Source organism: Felis catus, chromosome F1 (genome assembly GCF_018350175.1).
Source record: "Felis catus isolate Fca126 chromosome F1, F.catus_Fca126_mat1.0, whole genome shotgun sequence".
Classification (NCBI taxonomy): domain Eukaryota; kingdom Metazoa; phylum Chordata; class Mammalia; order Carnivora; family Felidae; genus Felis; species Felis catus.
In genome coordinates this window covers 45232470-45256716 of record NC_058384.1, presented here as the reverse complement: position 1 = coordinate 45256716, position 24247 = coordinate 45232470, and the positions used below count along the sequence as shown (strand labels likewise).

General features: G+C 34.6%; 1 protein-coding gene and 1 pseudogene across 13 annotated transcripts in view; both read right to left on the bottom strand.

Moving 5' to 3' along the window:
- Window positions 1-13174: 13174 nt before the first annotated feature.
- The window catches only part of KCNT2 (potassium sodium-activated channel subfamily T member 2), a 363444-nt gene continuing 352371 nt past the window's right edge, over window positions 13175-24247 (bottom strand). For 11 of the 13 annotated variants that reach the window (XM_019822157.3, XM_019822162.3, XM_019822163.3 and 8 more), the window contains one exon: window positions 13175-15735. In XM_019822157.3, coding sequence (XP_019677716.1) covers window positions 15624-15735 — 112 coding nt within the window. In that variant the 3' untranslated portion in view covers window positions 13175-15623. The remainder of the gene's footprint in view (window positions 15736-24247) is intronic. The other 2 variants (XR_002151372.3, XR_006592112.1) reach the window with 2 other exon arrangements.
- Window positions 19274-23167, bottom strand: LOC102899937 (annotated as a pseudogene).

Sequence of the window (24247 nt, the reverse complement as noted above, 5' to 3'; positions counted from 1 at the left end):
AATGAGTCGATATATATGTATATTGAGACATGATCTCCACAATAAGTTTAGTTGACATCCATCACCATAAATGGTTACAATTATTTTTCTTGTGATGAGAACTCTAAAGATCTACTCTCTCAGCAACTGAAAAATCTGAACCCTGTATTCTTTGCATCTTAGACCTTAACAACTGTCATGTGAGCTTATAGTGTTTTGTCATTGTTAAAAAGATACTTTTTCTCCTGAAATTGTATTCAGAGCAAATAACTAAACCCTGGTCCATGGCTTGTGATGACATCCATAACTTCAGCCAATAAGTAACAAACATGCAACAAGGTGAGGAGAAATGATCTACCCATTTATAAATGCTGTGTCACATCCCTAAAGGCAAGGGAATTAAAAGCAAAAATGAACTACTGGGACCTTATGAAGATAAAAAGCTTCTGCACAGCAAAGGAAACAACCAACAAAACTAAAAGGGAACCAACAGAATGGGAAAAGATATTTGCAAATGACATATCGGACAAAGGGCTAGTATCCAAAATCTATAAAGAGCTCACCAAACTCCACACCCGAAAAACAAATAACCCAGTGAAGAAATGGGCAGAAAACATAAATAGACACTTCTCTAAAGAAGACATCCGGATGGCCAACAGGCACATGAAAAGATGCTCAGTGTCGCTCCTCATCAGGGAAATACAAATCAAAACCACACTCAGATATCACCTCACGCCAGTCAGAGTGGCCAAAATGAACAAATCAGGAGACTATAGATGCTGGAGAGGATGTGGAGAAACGGGAACCCTCTTGCACTGTTGGTGGGAATGCAAATTGGTGCAGCCACTCTGGAAAACAGTGTGGAGGTTCCTCAAAAAATTCAAAATAGACTTACCCTAATACCCAGCAATAGCACTGGTAGGAATTTACCCAAGGGATACAGGAGTACTGATGCATAGGGGCACTTGTACCCCAATGTTTACAGCAGCAGTCTCAACAATAGCCAAATTATGGAAAGAGCCTAAATGTCCATCAACTGATGAATGAATGGATAAAGAAATTGTGGTTTATATACACAATGGAGTACTACGTGGCCATGACAAAGAATGAAATATGGCCCTTTGTAGCAACGTGGATGGAACTGGAGAGTGTGATGCTAAGTGAAATAAGCCATACAGAGAAAGACAGATACCATATGGTTTCACTCTTATGTGGATCCTGAGAAACTTAACAGAAACCCATGGGGGAGGGGAAGGAAAAAAAAAGAGGTTAGAATGGGAGAGAGCTAAACAAAGCATAAGAGACTCTTAAAAACTGAGAACTGAGGGTTGATGGGGGGTGGGAGGGAGGGGAGGTGGGTGATGGGTATTGAGGAGGGCACCTTTTGGGATGAGCACTGGGTGTTGTATGGAAACCAATTTGACAATAAATATCATATATTGAAAAATAAATAAATAAAATTTAAAAAATGCTGTGTCATACGTACACATGGAAAAAAGATCCAGTACATTTTGAAAAAGACCAGAGATGGCAGCTATGGTGTGCTGAATGTTCTGTCTCTCAAAATTCATATGTCAGATCCCTAATCCCCAATGTGATGCTATTTGAGAGGGGGCCTTAAGAGAGTAAATTAGAATTAAATGAAACCATGTGGGTAGGCTGTCATGATGGGATTAGAGTCTTCATAAGAAAAGACACTAGAGAAGGTTTCCTTTTCCTTGCACGTGGGCTAGACTTAATGATTCATTTCTAACAAAACAATGCAGAGTGACAGGATGTGATTTAAAAGTTAAAGATAAAGGACATGTGGTCTTTCCGTTGGCCTCTCTGTTGCATCATTCACTCTACTGGAAGGCAGTTGCCACAGTGTAAGGAGCTGCATGGAGAGAGCTATCGTCACAGAGGTAACGCAATTAGAAGATTCTTATTTGTCCTTAAATCCAGAAAAACAAGGGTTTCCAGAGAATGCACCCAAATTGTTCTATCAAGGTGACCAGTAACTTCCACATAGCTAAACCCAATAATCAATTCTTGGTTTTCATCATATTTAACTTATCAGTGGTAGTTCACATAGTTGCTAATTTGATCTTTTACTCAAGAGAACTCAGCCTCATGGGAAAGGATAGACTTGAAATGGTAGAGTAAACCTGAGTAGATGCCTTATAAAAGGCATTTTGTGTTTTTTTAGTGAGAGAACAGAACCTAGGCACAGCAACCAAGGCTGCATAGAGACTCCGTACACCTCCTGTTCTTCCCATTTCCTCAGGATCCATGAATAATAACAACCCATAAGCGTTATATATAATTATAAATTGATCATGGTTTAGATGGGGAAAGAGTCATGGAGAATTTACCCACTATATCAAAACAAAAAGAAAGTTCCAACAACTTGCCCACATTAGCTATGAGCAAGAAAATAAATGGAATGGCCACTGTGCAAACAAAACATGGAAGGGAAAAGAAATAGGAAGACATAGAATGTGGACAAAGAAGATGAGATAAAAGTGAAAGGAAGAAGTCCAGAAAAAACTACAAAGTCTCGTATTCGGGCACTAATGAGCATGAGTAAGGAAACAAAGGTGGTATTTATAGACAACAATACTATGTTATAAACCTCAAACTTGCTGAGAGATGAATTATTCCCATGACAAAGAAAAATGATAATTATGTGATGTGTTGGAGGTGTTAACTGATGCTACAATGGCAATCACATTACAATACATAAATGTATCAAATCAACATATTGGACACTTTAATCTTACACAATGTTACATGCCAATTACATCTCAATATCTCAATTAAAAAAAAAGGTGGGAGACAGGAACTAAATATAGTCTGCAAAGACAGTCAAATAATCTAATCTCAAAGGAAACAAAAGAGAAGAAAAAAGATTTATCTGAAAGGACTCATTATAAGAAAGAACTTTAATGAGGACATGGGTCTGAGAGATGAGATTTCCTTAAAAAATGGACTTCCTAAAAGCTTCAAATGAAAAGTGAGACCACAATAGGAGGAAATTAATTGAGAACCAAATGACATTACAAATAATAATTATGTAAAAAAGAGATAAAAATAGAGACAGAATTAAAGAATAAATTAGTGACCTAAAAGAAAGTCGAAGAAAATCACTTTGAATGTAGAGGAAACTGTAAAGAAATTAAACTTATAAAAGAGAGAACAAAAGTAGAATACATGATAGAAAAGATGTTTACATAAGAATATTTCATTTCTTAAAAAAGAGAACAGAACAAATAAAAATTATAAAAATAGAACAGAAAGAAGTATTCATTAGGTAATAAAGTTTTCTTTAAAAAAAGAAAAATCTTCAGATTAAAAGAGCATACAGTGTTTTGTAAAAGAAAGAAAGAAAGAAAGAAAGAAAAAAAGAAAGAAAGAAAGAAAGAAAATGACACAAAAAGAAATAACCAGACATATGCTAATGAAATTACTGAGCTTCAAAGATAAAGGATTTTTTTGATATCTTTGCAGAAATATCATGTCCCTTGCAAATAAAGATTAAAAATACTATCAGGCTGGCCCCAAGCTTCCAGATATTTTCCATTGATACATCTAATGCCAGAATGCGATAGAGCAATTTCCACACAGTTCAGAGGAAATAAAGAGCAATGCAATAATGTTTATTATAAAATCCACCAAAGCTGTCATTCAAACAATAGCAGACTTTCTCATACATGTAAGAATACCAGTAAGACCCACTGGGTCTTATTTCAGTGGAATATATATATATATATATATATATATATATATATATATATATGACACTCTATCCCACTGTGGCCAAGAATGCAGTTTGTTTATCATTGAATGGCCAGGATCTGGGTCACATGCCTATATCTCTGTCCTATTATCTCATTCCTGATTTATCTCATATATATATATATATATATATATATATATATATATATATACATACACACACACACACACACACACACACACACACACACACATTAGAAAAACCAAGTGCTGATCAGAAATACCATGTTAAAAACCATGTTAAAGTGATTTTACTCACTGGCAATAAGGATTTACTTCCAAAATGAGATTAAACAGCTACAGGAAGATAAATGTTATGAATGTTGACAATTTCAAAATAAAAACATTTTTAAGGGGCGCCTGGGTGGCTCAGTTGGTTAAAGCGTCCAGCTCTTGGTTTTGGCTCCAGTCATGATCTCACAGTTTTGTGAGTTCAAGCCCCACATCAGGCTCTACACTGCCAGCGTGGAGCCTGCTTGGGATTCTCTGTCTCCTCCCTCTGTGACCCTCCCCGACTCGTGCTGTCTCTGTCTCTCTCAAAAATAAATAAATAGTCTTTAAAAAACCATTTTTTAATCGAATAAATGGGAAAATATGTATATGCATTATTTCGGTGTCTTCATTAATGAGGAATCTTCAGTCTTTGCTAATGAAGATTTGAAATACATTGAATTTGGTACATTAAGGAATGAAATGTTTATATATTACTTAAAGTTGTACTTAAAACCAAGAGAATACTTACAAGTAGTATCATAACTAACACATACCAGGAGATGAAGGAGAAAAGTGTGTGATCTGTCAGCTTTTGACTTCCCAAAATATCCACTAGAAAGCTGATGTTGAGGTTTAGCAAGCAAACTTATGTGTCAGACTTACTATAATAAAGAAGAATACGGTTTTGCCAGAACTTGAGTAGAATCTCAGAAGGGAAAAATCAAGTTTTAAGGCCTGGGCTGGATGATATAAGGTGATTTTGCAAGGCAGGGAACTGACTGCGATTCTGTAAAGTTCATGACATAAAACTTGCATTGCTGGGCACAGAAAGAATCTTAAAGTGAATAATGATGAGTAGGCAGCTAATGATGATCATTGTTTTGTTGGTTCATAATCTTATCTTCCAGAAACACTTCCTGGAGCAAGAATCTAATAATTTTTGCCAAAGGCCAATGTTTTTTGACACACAAAAAATGAAAGCATGCTATGTGCTAGAGTTATTTAGCACAGAAATGGTAAAGTATCTTGGAGCCAGAATTTCATAGAACAGGAATGGAAAAATAGACTGGTTTCAATTCTCAATCTCCTCTTTGATTATTCTTTAGTCTAGCAGGGAGAATGAACCATTATCACCTGGGGATATGACTAATCTAGGTCTGCACTGGTATTTAATATGTCATGCTCAAGTGTAGACTTAGAATGACAATTTTTCCATTTCTAAATGCCATGTCAGATTTTCTTTTTTCTTTTCTCTTTTCTTTTCTTTTCTCTTTTCTTTCTCTTTCATTTCCTTCCTTTCCTTTTTTATTTCCTTTTACTTCCCTTCCTTTTTCCTTTTTCCTCTTTCTTTCTTTCTTTCTTTCTTTCTTTCTTTCTTTCTTTCTTCTTTCTTTTGAGGACACTTCTTATTGGATCATTATATGGAACAGCCACTGTACAGCTGCACTTAAAACTTTGGAGATCATATATTTGAGCCGCATAACAGAGATAAATACTGAGGATAATTATGACCACAACTTACGGTTTCTTTCCAGTCCAGTAGCCAAGAGAGCCCAAATTAAGCCAAGACTATTTCCATATCAAGAACCTGCAGACCCAGGCACAGAAGTATAAGCCTAATTATGAATTCCATGATTTCATAGTTTATTTTCCAGAAGTTTTTAGCAATATTAAAGATTCCAGACAAGCTTCTAAAGTTTTAAGTACAACATTCTTTTTGTAAGATAGTTCACGTTCCACTTTGAGCAGTCTGCATTATGTCTAAAGTGGCTCTATTTAAACCACAATCAAATGACTTCAAAAGTTGAGGGTGATGGGACACAGGTATTAATATGCAGAGTCAGATTTAGATTACAGTGTGGAAATGAAGATTTGGCCTGGGGCTTCCTGTGGTGACAGAGATAAACAATAAAGGGCACATGAGATTAGTTGTGGTTAATTCCTGAATGGGCACATGGAGGAAAGCACATCTATTTCCCAACAACAAAAATTCATTTTCAGAGGCAATAGTGCTTTAAATCCTTATTTAGGGAGCAAAAAATGCTGGCTATCCATTAGAATGATTTAAAGATCCTTAAAAATATACAAAGCTGAGACTCTTCCCTCAGAGATTTTTATTTAATTCATTTGGAAAGGAGCCTGAGCATGGGTATTTTTTAGAAGCTCCACGGTTAATTCTAACTTGCAACAAAGAGAAGAATCACTGGCATAAAGTTACAACTCACAAAGAGAGCTTATAATATCTAAATCTGATTCATCCTTTATTACTGTTCTATGTCCAGAATGTGACTGAAAAGAACGGCGAATGCAGTGACCTCCGCAGGAAGGGAAGAATCCCAGGGTGGCAAGACTAAGTATCAACTCTGAACCTTTCAAGTCATATTACTACAATTACCTTCCAATGCAGCAGGTCTGATGTTATCATCCGATTTCTGAAATAATTTCATTAGCAGTGGTGAAATGAAACCTGGGTCTCTGGGAATGAAACTGGTAGGCAACCCACCAAAGTTTTATTTGATTTGTAGAACCGGAGTCAAGTAACCCATGAGAGACTTTGACCTTGACTCCACTTTCAAAACTGGAGAAGATATAGAATTAATAGTCTTTTGAATAAAGAAGAGGCCCAGGTCACCGGCCACTTGACATTGTCTAAACCTAGGCTATTCATGCTATTCTCATAGAGGCTTCTCTTTTAGACAGATATGCCCAAGAGTGTATTTCTCAGAAAAAGGTACATTCTCTCAGAGAGAGATTTGCAACCAGATTTTAGAATTGGGTTTCCACCCTATGAATCAATAGTGGATCATAATACTACTAACAATCTCGTAAAGGCAAATGGGGGCAAGAGGTGTGAAAAAGTACAGGATACCATGAAAATGTATAAAGGGAATCTTCACTAGTTTATTTCAACTATTAGTAATGATATTGTGAGACTTTCCTTGAAGAAGTATTTCTTATAATTTATTTTAAAGATATGTCTACATAAATATTTGTTATAACTAGATGGAATGAGGAGGAGTTAGATAGCCAAAGGTAGGAGGAATATAATCTGAGGCAAGAGAAATAACATGTTTGGTTCTTCACTAGAGAAAAAGCATGTAGCCTATTTGAAAAACTGAATACAGTGCATTGTGAGTGAAACGTAGTGAATAAGAGGTGAGGCGGAAGAGGTAAAAGCATGGGGTCAGATCATAACTATCAGGCCTGCTAATTCTGGTCTCTATTCTAACACCAACAAGAAGCCTCTGAGTGATTTTAACTAATAATAAATCTAAATTTTTGAAAAATCTTTCTGATCATAATTTGGAGAAAAGGATAGAGGAGGGCAAGATTGGGTTTGGCACATTCACTGGAGTAGCTCAGGTGCAGGCTAGCGTTTCAGTACTCTGGTGTGGGACAGAACTGGTGAGAACATAGAACATGAGACCTGTTTAAGAGGAAGAAATAACAGAACTCCGACATTAACTGATGGGAAGGAGTAATGAAGGAAAAGAGGAAAATCAAAGATGGGCCTCAGGTTTGCCCTTGTGCATTTGAGAATCTCTTTTTTGAATTAGTATAACACAATAGTCTTGTGTTTATATCCTGTGGACAGATGACAGTCTGAGTGGTATCATAAATAACGGGTACGTCAGCTAAATATATTTACAATAATTTTCAACAGAGATTTATTTCTGAGCTTCTAAAGTCTTCATGTCAATCATTTTTTTAGTTCATAACAACAGACAATTGCTACATCATAATTTTAAGATGTCTAGATCTATAGCCATTTTCTCCACAAAAATCATTTCCAATTTCATCACTCAGGTACCAAGGTCAGTGGTTTCTTGCTCTTCAGAGCCTCTGACAGAACCAGCTGGAATGAGTACTGTCTCCAGGAGCAAACTCAACACTTACTTTCTCCAGCAGAGCCCTCTGTGACTTTAAGCAATCCTCCCTTTTCATTGGATTGATAAGAAATGGACACAGACTCAACTGCCATGTTACAAGATCAGGGAGTTGATGCTGGCTGACCAACTGTCTTTTTAGGAGCTGTCCTACCATTCAGCATCTGTATGCCCTGGGGCCAGATAGCTACCTCTGTGGGAATGGACACAATGCGAGATGTGGCAATTACGACACAGATAAGTCTACAGAGTAGTCAATACCGTATACACAAAACAAATGACTTACCCTTGATTATCATCTGTATCCTGCAGTTTATTCTGCGATGCTATCAAAAGAGTTATAAAGAAACAATTGTATTTTAGACTTAGTTGAAAATTGTCTTCTATCTATGATACAAAGAGATGTTAAATTACTTCACTAAATTATGTCAAAGTTATATGAAATTTGTAATTATTTTGGTGGCTAGTTTATATAAATAGGTAAACAAAAGGAAAGTGTTAAGGAATGTTGAAAGATGTCGGGGAAATTTGATTCTTCTAATATTGAAAAATTGCTCTGAGACCAAATAATTATAAGGCAGGCAGATCTTGTCAATATCTCTTAAAAGTGGCTATTTAAGAAAAAACTACAAATATTACAGAAACTATTTTGAAATACTAAGCTTCTGCTCTTACAAATTCTTAATAATACACTTTTAAATAGTTTGTTACTTGCATTACATGGTTATCTACATTTCAACAAACAAGAAAAAATGATAGCATGACCCCAAAAGGACTTGAAATAAAATCATTTTATTAAGTGATTTTAACTTTTAGTACTATCTGATAAACATCACAACCATATTAGTAAATAGGTCAAAAAAAAAAGAACAGATCTCTTGTTTTAAAATATGTGCCCTGGAATATTTACATTCCAAAGTAACCAAAGAACCTCCTTCTCTCTTTCTAATTTAGGCTTTTAAGTTTATAAGCACACCAAGGTAAGTGATGACTTTTCCTCTTGCTTCAAATTGGATTGCAACTTGTTTCCTAGTCAAGGAAAAAATCTTAATTTCACTAAAGTGAGAAATGAGTATTGCCCACACTAACTCGAAGGATGTCGAGCAGTCCAAAATAAAGAACTTTGCTCCTTTAGTCAGAGATAATAAATCACGTACAGCTACTTAATTATTTTCAGCAACATGTTTTCCAGTAGAAACTTCAGTCATTTCATAGTCATCTCACAGCATGCTTTTTGCCAAAAACATTAAAAATCAATTAGTTTTCATTAAAAAGTGATCATAAGATAATTCTATTTTTAAAATAACTTAGTTGGTGCAAAATATCTAAAACTGAAGTATTTTTCAAGAAGTTATTACTGTTTTCTCAACTTTTTCTGTTCAAGTTTGAATACTTGATTAAGGTAATAAATACTTCTATTATATTTATGTTACTGTAATGATTTGGAAATTTATATTATTCCAATGAATATATATTTATAAAATCTTTAACCTAAAACTTAAGGTCATTTTCTTCATTGGGCATTCTTCTAGATTAAAATAATTTTTTTTATTATATTAAACCCTGAGATTATGGTGTTTGTTTAACTATTACTGCAGCATAGCCAAAACTGTCCTGCCAAATATGTATCATAAAGTGCCAGTTTCCTTGCGAGATCATTATGACTGTGCTAGACTGAGTGTCTCTCCTTCAAATTGGTATTTGGAAATCTTAACCCTTCAGTGTGATGATTTCAGGTGCCCAAAGGGAGATAATTAGGGTTAGATGAAATCATGAAGGTGAAGCCTTGTGAATGGGATTAATGCCCTTAAAAGAGTTTGAGAAAGGGGGCACCTGGGTGGCTCAGTCGGTTAAGCATCTGACTTCGGCTTAGGTCATGATCTCAAGGTTTGTGAGTTCAAGCCTTGAGTTGGGCTCTATGCTGACAGCTCAGAGCCTGGATCACGTGGCAGATTCTGTGTCTCCCTCTCTCTCTCTGCCCCTCTTCCACTTGTGCTCTCTCTCTCTCTCTCTCTCTCAAAAATAAATAAACATTAAAAAAATAAAACAAATAAAAGAGTTTGAGAGAGCTTGCTGCTCTCTACTCTCCACCATGTGAGTGGACACCAAGATGGCCACCTACACACCAGGCAGTGGGCTCTTGCCAAACAACAATTCTGCCTTGATCTTGGACTTCCCAGCTTCCAGAACTAGGAGAAATAAACCTTTGTTGCTTAAACACCCCCAGTCTATTATATTTTATTCTAACAGCCCAAGCAGACTAATACAGTAATTGAATAAATTGTACTGTGGGCTTCATTCATATCTGATTTAGATCAGATTTAGATGAGATTTTGGACTTTAGACTCTACAGTTGATGCTGAAACAAGTTAAGACTTTTGGAACTGTAGGGATGGAATGAATGTATTTTGAATGTGGAAAAAAAAACATGAATTTGGGGGATGGGAGCAGGGACAGAATGTTGTGGGCTGAATGTTTATAATCCCTTCCTTGCAAATTCATATGCTGAAGCCCTAGTCCCCAATGTCATGATAGTAGGAGGTGGAGTCGTTAGGAGGAAATTAAGATATGATGAGATCATGAGGGCAGAATTCTCATAAATAGGATTCATGCCCTCGTAAGAGTCCCAGGAAACTTTGTTCCTCTCTACTTTCTGCCATGTGGGGTTACAAGAACAAAGCCATCTATAAACCAGGCAGCAGGTTCTCACCAAACAGTGAATCTGCTGATGTTTTGATCTTAGACTTCCCAGCCTCCAGAACTGTGAAAAATAAATGTTTGTTAAGCTACCCAGTCTATGGTATTGTTATTACCACAAAAATGGACTAACACAATGACACACTGACAGATTTCTTTGTGGGTCTCATTTTTGTGGGTCTCCATTAAAATTTAGAATCCATTACATTTGACGCATATTGGTACAACTTTTGACATATGACAATAATGAGTAATAAAAAATGCAAGTTAAAAATTATTACTTTAGCATTATATACTTTATTTGTGCCCTGAATGACTAAGCAATGTATTTACAAACCTCAACTTCAGTCCTTACCTCAGGTCTAGTAATAAGAGTGTCTCATAGCCCTGTCTTTTGCAAGTTGAGAGTTTTCAGATAAGAAAATAAATACCTGGGGCACCTGGGTGGCTCAGTTGGTTAAGCGTCCGACTTTGGCTCAGGTCATGATCTCATGGTTCATGGGTTTGAGCCCCACATCAGGATCTATGCTGACAGCTCAGAGCCTGGAGCCTGCTTTGGATTCTGTGTCTCCTTCTCTCTCTGTGCCTCCCCCGCTCACACTCTGCCTTTCTCTGTCTCTCAAAAATAAATAAATGTAAAAAAAAATTTTAAAGAAAAAAGAAAAGAAATACTTGTATTTCAAGACCATCTCAAGCTTTCTTATTCTAAATGAATATTAACACAGACCAGGGAATGAAAGTATATATTTAGGAATGTTTCCTTTTGGAAATTATATTTAATTTTCAGATGCAAAGATATCTAGCCTGGCATAACATGAAATGAAACATATTTTGTATATAGTAGAAACGGAAAATATAAATATCTGTGTATAACTATACATGAATGAGACTAACTATACAGGAATGAGACTAAATTATAGTACAGTTTATTAAATATTTCTGGTATGATTTATACTTAGGAAAACGTATCATTATTTTTGTTTCTATTAAAACATTTTAGATATAAATAATAAAATATAATTCTCTTGAATAGTAAGAATACGGACTTTAATGATAAGCCAAATAACTGTACTTTTAGGACCATATGGTATAATATTAGATTGATCCACCATAATTAAAGTTGACATGTCTCTCCAAATAAAACAGACTAGAGAGCAGTCCCATAAGAAAGAAAGAAAGAAAGAAAGAAAGAAAGAAAGAAAGAAAGAAAGAAAGAAAGAAAGAGAGAGAAAAGGAGAAGATCAAAGTGAAATAATGTGGCCTAATACTCCACAGGATGAGCATGGGGGGGTTTTAAAAGTTTCCCAGCAGGTGCTATTTAATTTGTTGAATTTCCCCAAAATCTGTCCTTTAAATTGCAGTCCTTGAAATTTGATATCAATATTATGTCAGATTTAATCAGATTGAAGAACTGCTGATTTGTGCATCATGTCTCAGCCAAGATTCAATCTGGACAGAGAAACCACATGGTGATCTGGACAGAGAAAGTTTAATGTAGAGAATCATTAGCCATAGCAGAGCTTTGGAGTTAGTAATAAGTAAAGAGAACATGAAAATAATATAGCAACAGCAGATATATAAGAAGCATGCATCATTGTCAGGCCTGAGATACAGTGCCCCAAGAAAAGACCCTGGGACTGAAATCAAGATCTTGAGATGGCCTAGCAGTGGCTCACGGAACTGCAGAAAAGTCATTGTGGTACTTGCACTGACAGAACCTGCTGGAAATCTGGGGGAGTCGTTCATGGGGAAGGGTCTCACTGGAGGCACTGGACCCTCTGAACTGGTGCTGAGGGCAGCTCCTGGCCCCTGGGTACGTTGACTGGAGAAACCACACACACACTGCAGGATCATCAGGACTCTGTGCTGTGCACCACCTGCTGCAAGAGTCAATCCCTTGGAAGGAGAGAACACGTTTTTCTTGGGACTTTTATGTCCATGTTCATTGGTATTTCCCAATATCCAGAGTAAGTTACATAGGAGACCACAAACAAACCCAGAGAACGCACTCCCCTCAACCCTGTGCTGTAATGCAAGACTCAGCTCCCTGGTCTGTCTTCCTTCTTTTCACTTCGCAGTCTTCTGATGCTTGTTTCATAAATAACATCTAGAGGGGTTTTTCTGTTTGTGTTTTTGTTTTTTTTTGTTTTTTGTTTTTTTTAAGCTATACTTAGCAGGAAAAATAGGCTCCATTTTCCTGGAACCAAAAAGTCTATCTTTGCATTTAAAATTATTTTTCTTTTCATTAACCAGTGCTTTTCTGACCTTTAAATGAGTGTATTGGCTCTGATTTGCACAAAAAAAAAATTCTCTTGTGGCACCTACATTCGTTCTTTTCCCCCTTCCTTTTATTGTCTACTTCTCCTTCCTTCCCTTTGTTCACTTCTTCTCCACCTCCCATCCCTGACCCTTCCTTCCTCCCTCCTCTTTTCCTGCTACATTAGTTATTCAGAAACTATTACATTAAGAAGCAATTCAACCAGTTTTTTATGGCTATCTTTTCCAATGAGAAGACCTGCATGTTTATGTTGGTTTTGAAATATAAAAGTGGCAAAGGAGTTTTGTGGTTTCAAAACATAATTGGTTAAACAATTAAAGTTTTGGCAAAAAGCACCAAGGGGTTTTCACCATCAGAAATAATTTTTATTATTTATTTTAAGCAATTCAATGTAACTGGTAGCAAAATGGTACATAGACAATAAACAGAACCGATTCCCATAGGATTACAAGGACTATTACTGACTTTATGTTTTCTTTTGTGTGCAAGTTAAGTATTTTAAAAAGGCAACAGTTTGTTAAAAGGCTTTTATAAGCATCTTCTATTATTTAAATAACAGAAAGACTAATAAACTATCATTATTATAGCAAGCTGCTATGAATTGTGTCAACTATTAAATTTGGACTAATGTGCATAATCAAAAATAACCATTGTAAAATTTATGAAACAAAACTTTTAGTTTTATAGGAAATATAGTCATGTCCTAGCGTAAAGTCCTAGTCTTGACAATGGTCATAATGCAAAAATACTGAACTTGAGATCTTGTGGGGAAATAGAATATTCATAAAATCTTACATTTATTCCTAAAAATAACTGTAATGGAGTAATGAAATGGCAACTTAACGAAGTATATGATTTTTGATTTTTTATGTGCAAATATAAAATAAGTTACTTAAATTCATTGTCATTCTCCATTACAGACATTAATCCAATTCTGCCTTTAGCCTGAATAATTTATAGGTGCATGTGTAAATTTGTCAAGTATATTTCACATGTGTCTACAACATACACGCACGCATATGCATACAATCTTCGTTTTAAGATACAATTCCAATTTTAAGAAGCTTGTTATAAATTCTCTATTTTCTTATCTGATTAAAGAAAATTAAAGATAGGCTCTCTCTGTTTTAGGAGAAATTCTTGGTGTTTTTTTTATGCTAAAATGAGAGTAATAGAAAATACTAAAAACCAATAACAAACAGGCATTTCTTCTTCTCCAAGCCAAATTATACAATGGCTATAATCTATCCTTTTTTCATGTTAGGTTTTACATTTTCATTTTCGTAGAATTATTCGGGAAATTTAGGCTTTCTCTATGTTTTTTTTTTAAGTTCTTCAACTGTCTTTCCAATTTATCTGTTTCTTTATGAAAAGAAGAAAATGTCTCTTTCTAGTCTTACACATCTTCTTTTCTGTGGAATTAAAAGTCAATGTCAAGGCCAGAAATTTTTAAAATACAAAATTAGAAGAAAAATACCTTTTGAAATGTACCCATCTCTGTCTCATGGGAATGCTGTAACACATTCCAACTACTGGGCAAACACTGCTCTTGTGCTTTTCAGTCTGTTTCTGAAGGGAAATAAAGCAGTAAGATAGCAGCATTGATGGCATCAAGGAGCGATTTACATTTAATTGATAATTGTCAAGTTCTTCATAATTTATACTAAACTTCAGTGGCGAAAACTACTTGTCGTTCTGTGTTTTTCCTCACCGTGTGAAAACATAGTTCCTATAGATGATTTTTCAAAATTAAATCAAATTTTTTAAGATACCACTGTTTTGTGTATGAGATTTCGATACTAAAGGCATAAAGGAGGACTTTTAATGTTTGAAATGTCCTTGTATTCCATAAACAGCATCATTTTGCCTCTTTGAATTTTAAAGGAGTTTTCTAAATAAGATATACTATATAGATTATGAAAATGTTAAAACTCCAGAGCCTAATGAAAACCATTACTGCATGTTTCAGTTAATGTTTCAACGCTTGGCTTAAATTTAAATTAACATATGGGCTTTAAGTATTTTCTCTGTTAGCTATTCTTTTAGGAGAACAATAAATATTTGCTTTTTAATACACTTTTCTTGGCAAACAACGTGTGTCGGACATAAAGTTAGCAAAAAGTTCAGGTACTTGACATTTTTTGGTTTCTTCAGTGTAATAGAACATGCTATGAACATCTCAAATACTAAAATGAATATGATATCATCTGAAAGGCAACAAAAAAAGGTTAAAATGACTTAAAGATTTATACGCTAAAGCAAATTGTGAGTCTTACACAAAAGTCAGCCACACAAGTTTGTTGGTTAATCTCTGTGTAGAGAAGGCTAGACATTGATGATGAGCTCAATTTTATAAAACAGCAAGTTTAAAGGATATGACTATTTAACTTTTAAGAAGAGCAACAATCTTCTATGTCCATTGTGATGCACCAAATATACTTGGGTTTTTCGCTTACTTTCATAAAAACTTAATATTTTAAAAAATTGGCTTCATACACTTTGGATTATTGTCAAACAAATAACCAATTTAAATTTTGTCTTTTAATTTAGGTTTTCAAAATCATTACATTGATGTCTTTCAAATATTAATAGGAGGAGTACCAAGAAGCAATACTTTAAATTTTAAAATAATCTATACTTCTAAGAGAATAGATTTCTTTTAATATGAGAGAATGGAATATATTCTGATCGAGTTTATTTCATGCCAGCAGCACTTATTTTCCCCTAAGATTTAGAGTTGGTTTAAGCAAGATTCTTGTAGGAAAAAAAAAAAGTCTCTTATTTTCTTTTTATCAAAGTTGAGTTTCCTCCCGAGAGTCTTGACCTGTGGTATTGCAGATGCTGTTTTTTCGACTGGGCTCACTGTTTGGAAGGTATGCCAGCGGATCTGGTCGGATTAAGTATCTAATAAAAGAAAACAAAGCAAATAACTGTAATAGTAAATAAAGGCAAAACTAATTCACACTTACAGTTTAGACTCCTGCTTCAAATGTATTCAGTTTTTAGGTGATCTAAACCGTGTCTAGATACAGCACTGGTAGCAGGACTCACTTTTAATTGACCTAAAATATTCTGCAGGACTTGTATTATTTCTATACCTAAGATTATGATGATAAATACTGATGAATCAAGAATTATTATTTTTTAGTTATAATCCATTTCACCATCTTCATCTTATCAAAATTTTATGTTTTATTTTAGTATTTTATTGATTTATCATCCCTTTCTTTGGCTATTTTTCTAAGAAGCAGACCTAAATCTTAGCCATGATTCTTCTACTACTTAACTGCTCTTAGTCTTACTTTTATAATTCATAAATAAATTTGATCTAAATAATTTCTTTAGTCCTTTATTTAAATACTTCAGGATTCTAAAAAAAAGTCATGATTTAATACATGCTCTGAAGAATATTGTGCAGAGATAACCTTTTGATTATCTGGAAATTAATCTAAAATTCAGGTTATGCTATGGTGAGCACTTATACAAAATAAAAAATAATTCTTAATTTATTCAACTAGTAAATAGGAAAGTGTTCATCTGCCAAACTCATGCATTTAAATAATGTTATAATTTGTTTTAAGAGAGATGTTTTACTTCAAATCTCAAATAACGAACTTCCATTTCTTGAGCACTTCTGGAATACTGCATTAGGAACTGGAAATACAAAAGGTCGCAAACTCCAACACCTGTCCTGCAGAAGATTCATTGAGTTTAATTTATAAAGCAGATAAACACAAGAAAAATAAATTCCAAACATCACAGAAAGAGAAAAAAGAAGCGACAGAGAGAATTAAGGAACACTATTCAGAAGGTTGAGTTGAACTTTGTCTCTAGGTTTGCTCCTGATCTCGTCTGAAAGTGAGCTTGATTTCAGGAGGATGGTTAAACCAGGAAATAGTGGAAGGTAAATTCAGGAAGAAGTGTAAAAAACAGCTAGCAGAGGACTTTAAGTTTCAGGATAAAGTAGTTTCAAACTCTGTCCCAAAGGCAGTGGGAAGCCACTGAGAGTTTTCAGGGAGAGAAGGAAAGTAAATCCGGGCAATGCAGCACTCAAAGAAAGTCTTGTTTCAGATGCAAATGAAACTAGTAATTCATAGTTTTATAATAATTTGGGAGTTACAAAAAATGAACAGAAAACCTAATTTGAAGAGATTAGTCTAATAGAGGATTGTACGTTTCCTCTTAAAAACTGAAGAAAAATATTCAGAAAACATGTTCCTTAATGAATATGAGAAAAGGCAATTTAAAACACAATAGTCTATTTTCTCCAATCAAATAAAAGTTGAAATTAATGTCCTTGAATCTATTAACTGGATATTGTTCTCCATGCACACTGCTTTATAATTATTTTAAATATCACTAGCATTGTAGATTGATGAAGACAACTAATAGTGCACATTAAACTCTTTTTTTTTTAATTTGTTAAATTGAACACATTACAAATTGTAAATTAAAGATGTAAAACGTTGTTTTGATACATTTATATATTTAAATACGATTGCCATTGATGCCATATTCATCACATTACATCATTATAGTGCATCATTATTAACCGTATTCATTATACTCTACATTAGATCTTTATGGCTTATTTATTTCTTGTTATAAGTTTGGATCCTTAAACACCATCAATCTCATCCCTCTACTTCCCCATCTCCTAGTAACAACCTGTTTTGGTATGGGTTTGACTTGTTTCTAGATTCCCCATATAAGTGATATCATGTAGTACTTGTCCTTCTCTCACATCTCGCTTTTATAATGTGCTCAAGGTCCATCTACGTGTTGCAAATGACAGGATATCCTCCTTCCTCATAGCTAAATAATACCTACATCTTTCTTATCCATTCACCCATTGATGGGCATTTGGGTTGTTTCTATATCTTGGCTGTTGTGAATGATGCTGCAATATACATGGGTGTGCATATGTCTCATCAAAATCCAGTTTTCATTTCCTTTAGATAACATATCCCAAAGTGGAATTGCTGGATCATATGGTAAATCTATTTTTAATTTTTGAGGAATTTTCATATTGTTTTCCATAGTGGTTGGACTAGTTTAAATTCTTAACAACAGTGTATATAAGGGTTCCCTTTTTACAATATCCTCACCAGCACAGGTTGTCTCTTGTCTTCTTGATGATAGCCATTCCAACAGGTGTGAGGTGATATCTCATTGTGGTTTTATTTGCATTTCCCTGATGATTAGTGATGTTGAACGTCTTTCCATGGCATTGGCCATTTTTGTGTCCTCTTTGCAAAATATTTAGTTTGGACTCATTTTTTAGTCTGATTGGGGTTCTTAAAATAAGTTTTCGCTCTTTATATATATTGGATATTAACCCCTTATCTGAGTTACGATTTGCAAAAATTTTCTCCCATTCTGTAGGCTGTTTCATTTTGTTGATGTTTCTTTTGTTGTGCAGAAGCTTTTGAGTTTGATGTAGCCCAATTGTTGATTTTTACTTTCATTGTTTGTGCTTTTGGCATTATGACCAAAATATCATTGCCAAGACCAATATCAATGAGTTTCTTCCCTGTTTTCTTCTAGAAGTCTTATGATATCAGGTCTTATATTTAAGTCTTTAATCCATTTTGAGTGTTTTGTTTGTTTGTTTAGTGGTGAGACAGAAGTCTAATTTCATTGCTCTACATGTGCTTCTCCAGTGTCTCCCACATCATTTTTTTGAAGAGACTTTCCTTCCTCCATTGTATTCCTAGCTTCTCTGTCAAATATTAGTTGACCATAAATACAGGGATTTAATTTTGGGCTCTCTATTATGTTCCATTGACCTATAGGTTTATTTCTGTGCCAGTACCATACCATTTATATTACTATGGCTTTGTAGTATAGTTTGAAATCAGGAAGTGTGATACTTCTGACTTTGTTCTTTTTTTCTCAGGATTGTTTTGGCTATTCAGGATCCTTTGTGGTTCCACATGAATTCTGGGATTGTTTCTTCTAATTCTGTGAAGAATACCTTTGATATTTTGATAGAGATTTTGTAGGGTCTGTATATGGCTTTGGGTAGTGTGACCATTTTACCAACATTTATCTTTTCAATCCATGAACACAAGAGGTCTTTACATATCTTTGTATCTTCTTTGAGTTCTTTCAGCAAAGTTCTGTAGTTTTTTTTTTAAGTTTATTTAATTATTTTGAGGGGGAGAGGGGCAGAAAGAGAGGGGGAGAGAGAGAGAGGGAGAGAGGGAGAGAGAGAGAGAGAGAAGAGAGAGAGAGAGAGAGAGAGAGAGAGAGAGAGAGAGAGAGAATCCCAAGCAGGCTCCACACTGTCAGCATGGAGCCCAACGTGGGGCTCCGACCCATGAACTGTGAGACCATGACCTGAACCAAAATCAAGAGATGGACACTTAACTGACTGAGCCACCCAGGTGCCCCAAATTTTTGTAGTTTTTTACTTTATTAAAACACTGAGTTTATTTCACATATAATTTTTCTCTCCCTATCATTTCCATTTGTCTGACCACTACTACTACTATGTCCTATCATAACATTCCATACATAAAAACCAAGCAAAGGGTAGAGTGCCATCTTTAAAAACTAAACGGGCACTTTGGACAACACATTCTTGGCAACGGAACCTGGACAGTGTTCATCAGACATTCTCACTCTGCATTATAAAAAGGACAGTCAGATATCAACTGGTACAGAAGTGAAATAAGATGGAAAGTTTTAACACACTGTTTAAACTACTTTCATAAAGAGTCTTCCTCCACTGCTAGATTTCTTGAATAGCCTCTTGGCCAGTCATCGGGAAGCAATTCTTCACATAATTGATGAACTTGGCTTCCACTTTGGGAAGAGAACCACCTTTTTCTATATTTGCTTGCATTTTTGCTTTAATGTCTTCTACAGAACTAGGTTCTTTTGGTGTTTTGGGAGTCTTTTCCTGTTTTTTGAAAGATTCTTGACCTTTTGATCTTGGTGTTGATGGTTTTGAGTCTTTTCCATTCTGGTTTGATTTTTGTGCACTTTTGGCTGCAGTATCTCCTATAGATTTCTTTACTGGAGACTTTTCTTCAGATTTGTCATCATCAAAATCATCATCATCCTCGTCATCATCTTTATCGGCAGCAGGTTTCATTTTTTTTCCGTGGAACCTTGCTACCACTTCCAAGGGGCAGAACGCTTTCCAGATATACTAAGGACCTTCACATCCTCTTCCTCTTCATCTTCTGACTCTGCATCTTCCTCCACAGTTATTGAGTGCTGTCCACTAATATGCACAGGCCCTGAACCACATTTCAACTGTAAGACCACAGGTAGTGTTATTTCAAAGTCCCCAAGGGAAACCATTGGCTCTTCACACATTTTCAAAGTTGCCAGTGTGATTTTAATTGGACTGCCTTCGTAATGCAATGCCTCTGTTTCAACAATGTGCAATTCATCCTTTGCACAAGTCCCTAAACTGACCGATCTTAAAGATAACTAGTGTTCGTTTTCATCATTATCCACCTTAGAGTGATAATCTTTATCAGCCTTTAGTTCAGAACCAAAAAGTTCTGGGGCCCCAGAGGGCTCACGTCCATGTCCATCGAATCTTCAATGTGGTGGTGACATGCACTTAGGTGAGAGAGAAGATGGGCAGAGAGAAATGACTATTGTTCCACAGAACAGCCACGTAAGATGAATCACACCAGGGACAAAGTTTTGTAGTTTTTATGTACAGATCTTTCACTCCTTTTGTAAATTTATTCCTAAGTATTTTATTGTTTTTGATGCTACTGTGAATAGGATAGTTGTATTTCTTTTTTTGATGCTGCATCATTAAAGAAATGCCACTGATTTCTGTAAGTTGATTTTATAATGTCTCACATTACTTAAATCATTAATTCCAACAGGTTTTTGATCGATTCTTTGGAATTTTCTTTATATAAGATCATATCTTCAGCAAATGGTGACAATTTTATTTCTTCCTCCTGATTTGGACGTCTTTTATTTCTTTTTCTTACCTAAATACTCTAGGTAAGACTTCCAATACTATATTGAATAGAAATATTAAGAGTGGGCAACCTTGGCAACCTGATATCAGAGAAAACTTTTTCAGTTTTTCTTATTTATATGTTAACAATGAGTTTATTGTATATGGCTTTATTATATTGAGATACATTCCTTATATACCCAATCTGTTAAGGGTTATTATCATGAAAGGGTGTTATATTTTGTCAAGTTCCTTTTCTGCATCTATTGAGATGATCATGTGATATTTATCTTTCATTTTATTAATATGATGAATTACATTTTGATTTGCATATATTGAACCATCTTGGCATCCTGAGGATAAATCCCGCTAGGTCATGGTGCATAATCTTTCCAATATGTTCTTGAATTTGGTTTACATCTATATTCATCAGGGATATTCATTTATAGTTTTCCTTTCAAACCCTTATCTGGTTTTGGTATCCAGGTAACACAGCTTCACAGAATAAGTTTGGAAGTGTTCCCTCTCCCTTGATATTTGGAAGAGTTTGAGGAGGATTAGTATTAATTCTTCATTAAGTATTCTGTGGAATTCACCATTAAAGCCATCTGCCTGTGGAGTTTTCTGTATTACAATTTTTTTTATTGACTCAGTCTCTTAAGTCATTATTGGTCTGTTCAGATTTTCTATTTCTTCTTCATTCAGTCATTCAGTCTTGGTAGGTTGTATGTTTCTAGAAATGTATCTATTTTATACATAACTATTCAGGTTATGTAATTTGGGGGCATATAATTGTTCATAGTGGTCTCTCGGTATTTCTGTAGTATTGGTTGTAGTGTCCTCTTTCATTTATAATTTTATTTGTCTTCTCTTTCTTAGTTGGTCTACTTAAAAGTGTGTCAATTTTATCTTTAAAAAACCAGCTTTTAGTTTCATTAATACTTTCTATTATTTTTCTAGTCTCCATTTCATTTATTTTTCTATCTGACTTAATTTCTCTCCATCTGTTACATCTAGGCATAATTTCTTCTTCTTTTTCTAGTTCCTTGAGGTGTAGAGTTAGGTTGTTTATTTGAGATCTTTCTAATTCTTAATTAAGATCTTTGTAAGTTCTTTTTTTTTTTAAATGTTTATTTATTTTTGAGACAGAGAGACAGAGCATGAATGGGGGAGGGTCAGGGAGAGAGGGAGACACAGAATCCGAAACAGGCTCCAGGCTCTGAGCTGTCAGCACAGAGCCCGACGCGGGGCTTGAACTCACAAACCAAGAGATCATGACCTGAGCTGAAGTCGAATGCTTAACCGACTGAGCCACCCAGGCACCCCTGTAAGTTCTTAATACATGCATTTACTGCTATAAACTTTCCTCTTAGAACTGCTTTTGCTGCACAAATCTTGATATTTTGTAGTTTCATTTTCATTTATTTCAAGAACATTAAGCTGCTTAATACCAATCACTTAGTTACTTATTGTTCTTTGAGCCAAATGAATGTTGCCCCTTTATTTAAATTAAACGTTTGAAAGCATTTTTTTAGAGAAACAAAAAGTATAATTCATTATCCCCTGAATTCATTGAAATAGCTGCAAAAGTTGCTTTCCCTTATTATTATCACTACTAAACCTATGAATCTAATAAAATACATTTCTTAAACATGTTTTTATTTAATACTTGTCACAGTAGGCATTTTTTCATGGCATTTATCATTGCTCCAGTTATAGTAAAACAATTATTTTAAGGGCCACAAATACAGATCATTGAAAAAAAAGGTGTCTTCCCTATAGCAGTCAAACTGATGTTTTAGCTTAAATAAATAAAAAATAATAGTATCAATAAGGCAGAAAATGTCATGTTTATTTTACCTGTAAAATACATATTGTAACATACATATTTTATTTCTAAGTTTTAATTTGGGGAGAATTATTTTAAATTATAAATGTATGTTCAATGAAAGGACATGTTTATAGACTCAAAAGATGAACAAAATCTCCCCATTCATGCAAAAATAGTCGTGGGAAATAATTATATTAAGTTCAAAAACCTATAATTTATTATGAAATATGAATAAGGTAAGCATAACTTCTTAAAAACACTATATCATCAACATAATTACAACTAATTTGAAAAAGAGGCATAAAAAGATTGGGACTACAATTAGCAGATGAAAAATTAATAAAAATTAATAAAACAATAAAAATTGACAATTAATAAAAATATGGGCTTAAAGGAAGAAAGACATATATAAATATGGACACAAGAAAAACAGAGCAGTTTTGTTTTATTATAGTAATATACCAGGTAAAGTCTCCAGAATATGCAGTTAAAAGCAGATGCATCATAAGTAAGATATTTTCATGCCACTTAAAGTCCTCCATAAATTCAGTATCACCACTGGACATAATTTTTGACAGCTGTTTTAAGAACTCTAACAGGTGAAATTATCATTCATCTCATTGCCCAAAGCTCCTATATTCTAACAAGTATCATCAAATGACAAAATAAAGCATTATACTAATTAGTTGTATATGAGGTGCATTATAAGCTGTTTTCACACTGATTTGGGATCAAAGTTACTCCTGCTGATGTATTTTCCTAAGAAGTTTTTGAAACACACTTATGTATCTACCCTAAAATCATTATCTTTTTAGCTTTTCTCATCTGGAAGATGAAAAATAAATATTTTCTACATAGAACTAGCTTCCTTTCAAAGCTCCAGTACTCTATTTCTTTATGCTTTCTAGACATTTCCATGTAGCACACTGAATGATGTATCTAAACTCTAGCTTGTCATCTATCTCTCTTGTTTTTTGGATGTTCGTATCAGCTTTATTCATAATAGAAAACTAATCATTTCCTTTTTCTCCACAGCCAACAATGCCCCCTTTTCCTTCCTAGAAAATTGCTTCCCTTTTCTGACTTGCTTCAGTGAACGAGCATTCATTTATTTATTTTGCAATCAAATAGAATTGCCATGTTATACTCCTTTTCCAAGTCCCGTATCAATGAACAAGTCTTAGCCTTTGCCTCCATAAATGTATCTACGTAGAAACCTGCCTTTACAATCCATTATCCTAATGCTTCCAGAGATTCTTATCTCCTTCACACCTGCCTAACAACAATTTAACTGGTTTCCTTATTTTCATGTCTATTTCAACCTTAAGCCATCCTGCCAATAAATTCTACTGCTGCTTGCAATGCTCTTAAAAAAAAAAAAAAAAAAGAAAAGTACCCTTTCCATCTCAGCAGAAATCTCTCACAAAACATATAAAGGTAGGCTTCTAAATCTTGGCACATTACTAGCTTTAGTTCTAAACCACTTGCAAGGATCCATTTCATGCTCTGCATCACAGAATGTTCTCAGTCCTCTTAGTCTCTGACTATATTAATGATTTTCCTGATTATAGATACAAACACATCCTGTGGACCTAACACCCGCTGAGACTTTTGGATCTTTGGTATTTGTATTAAGTCAGTAATGA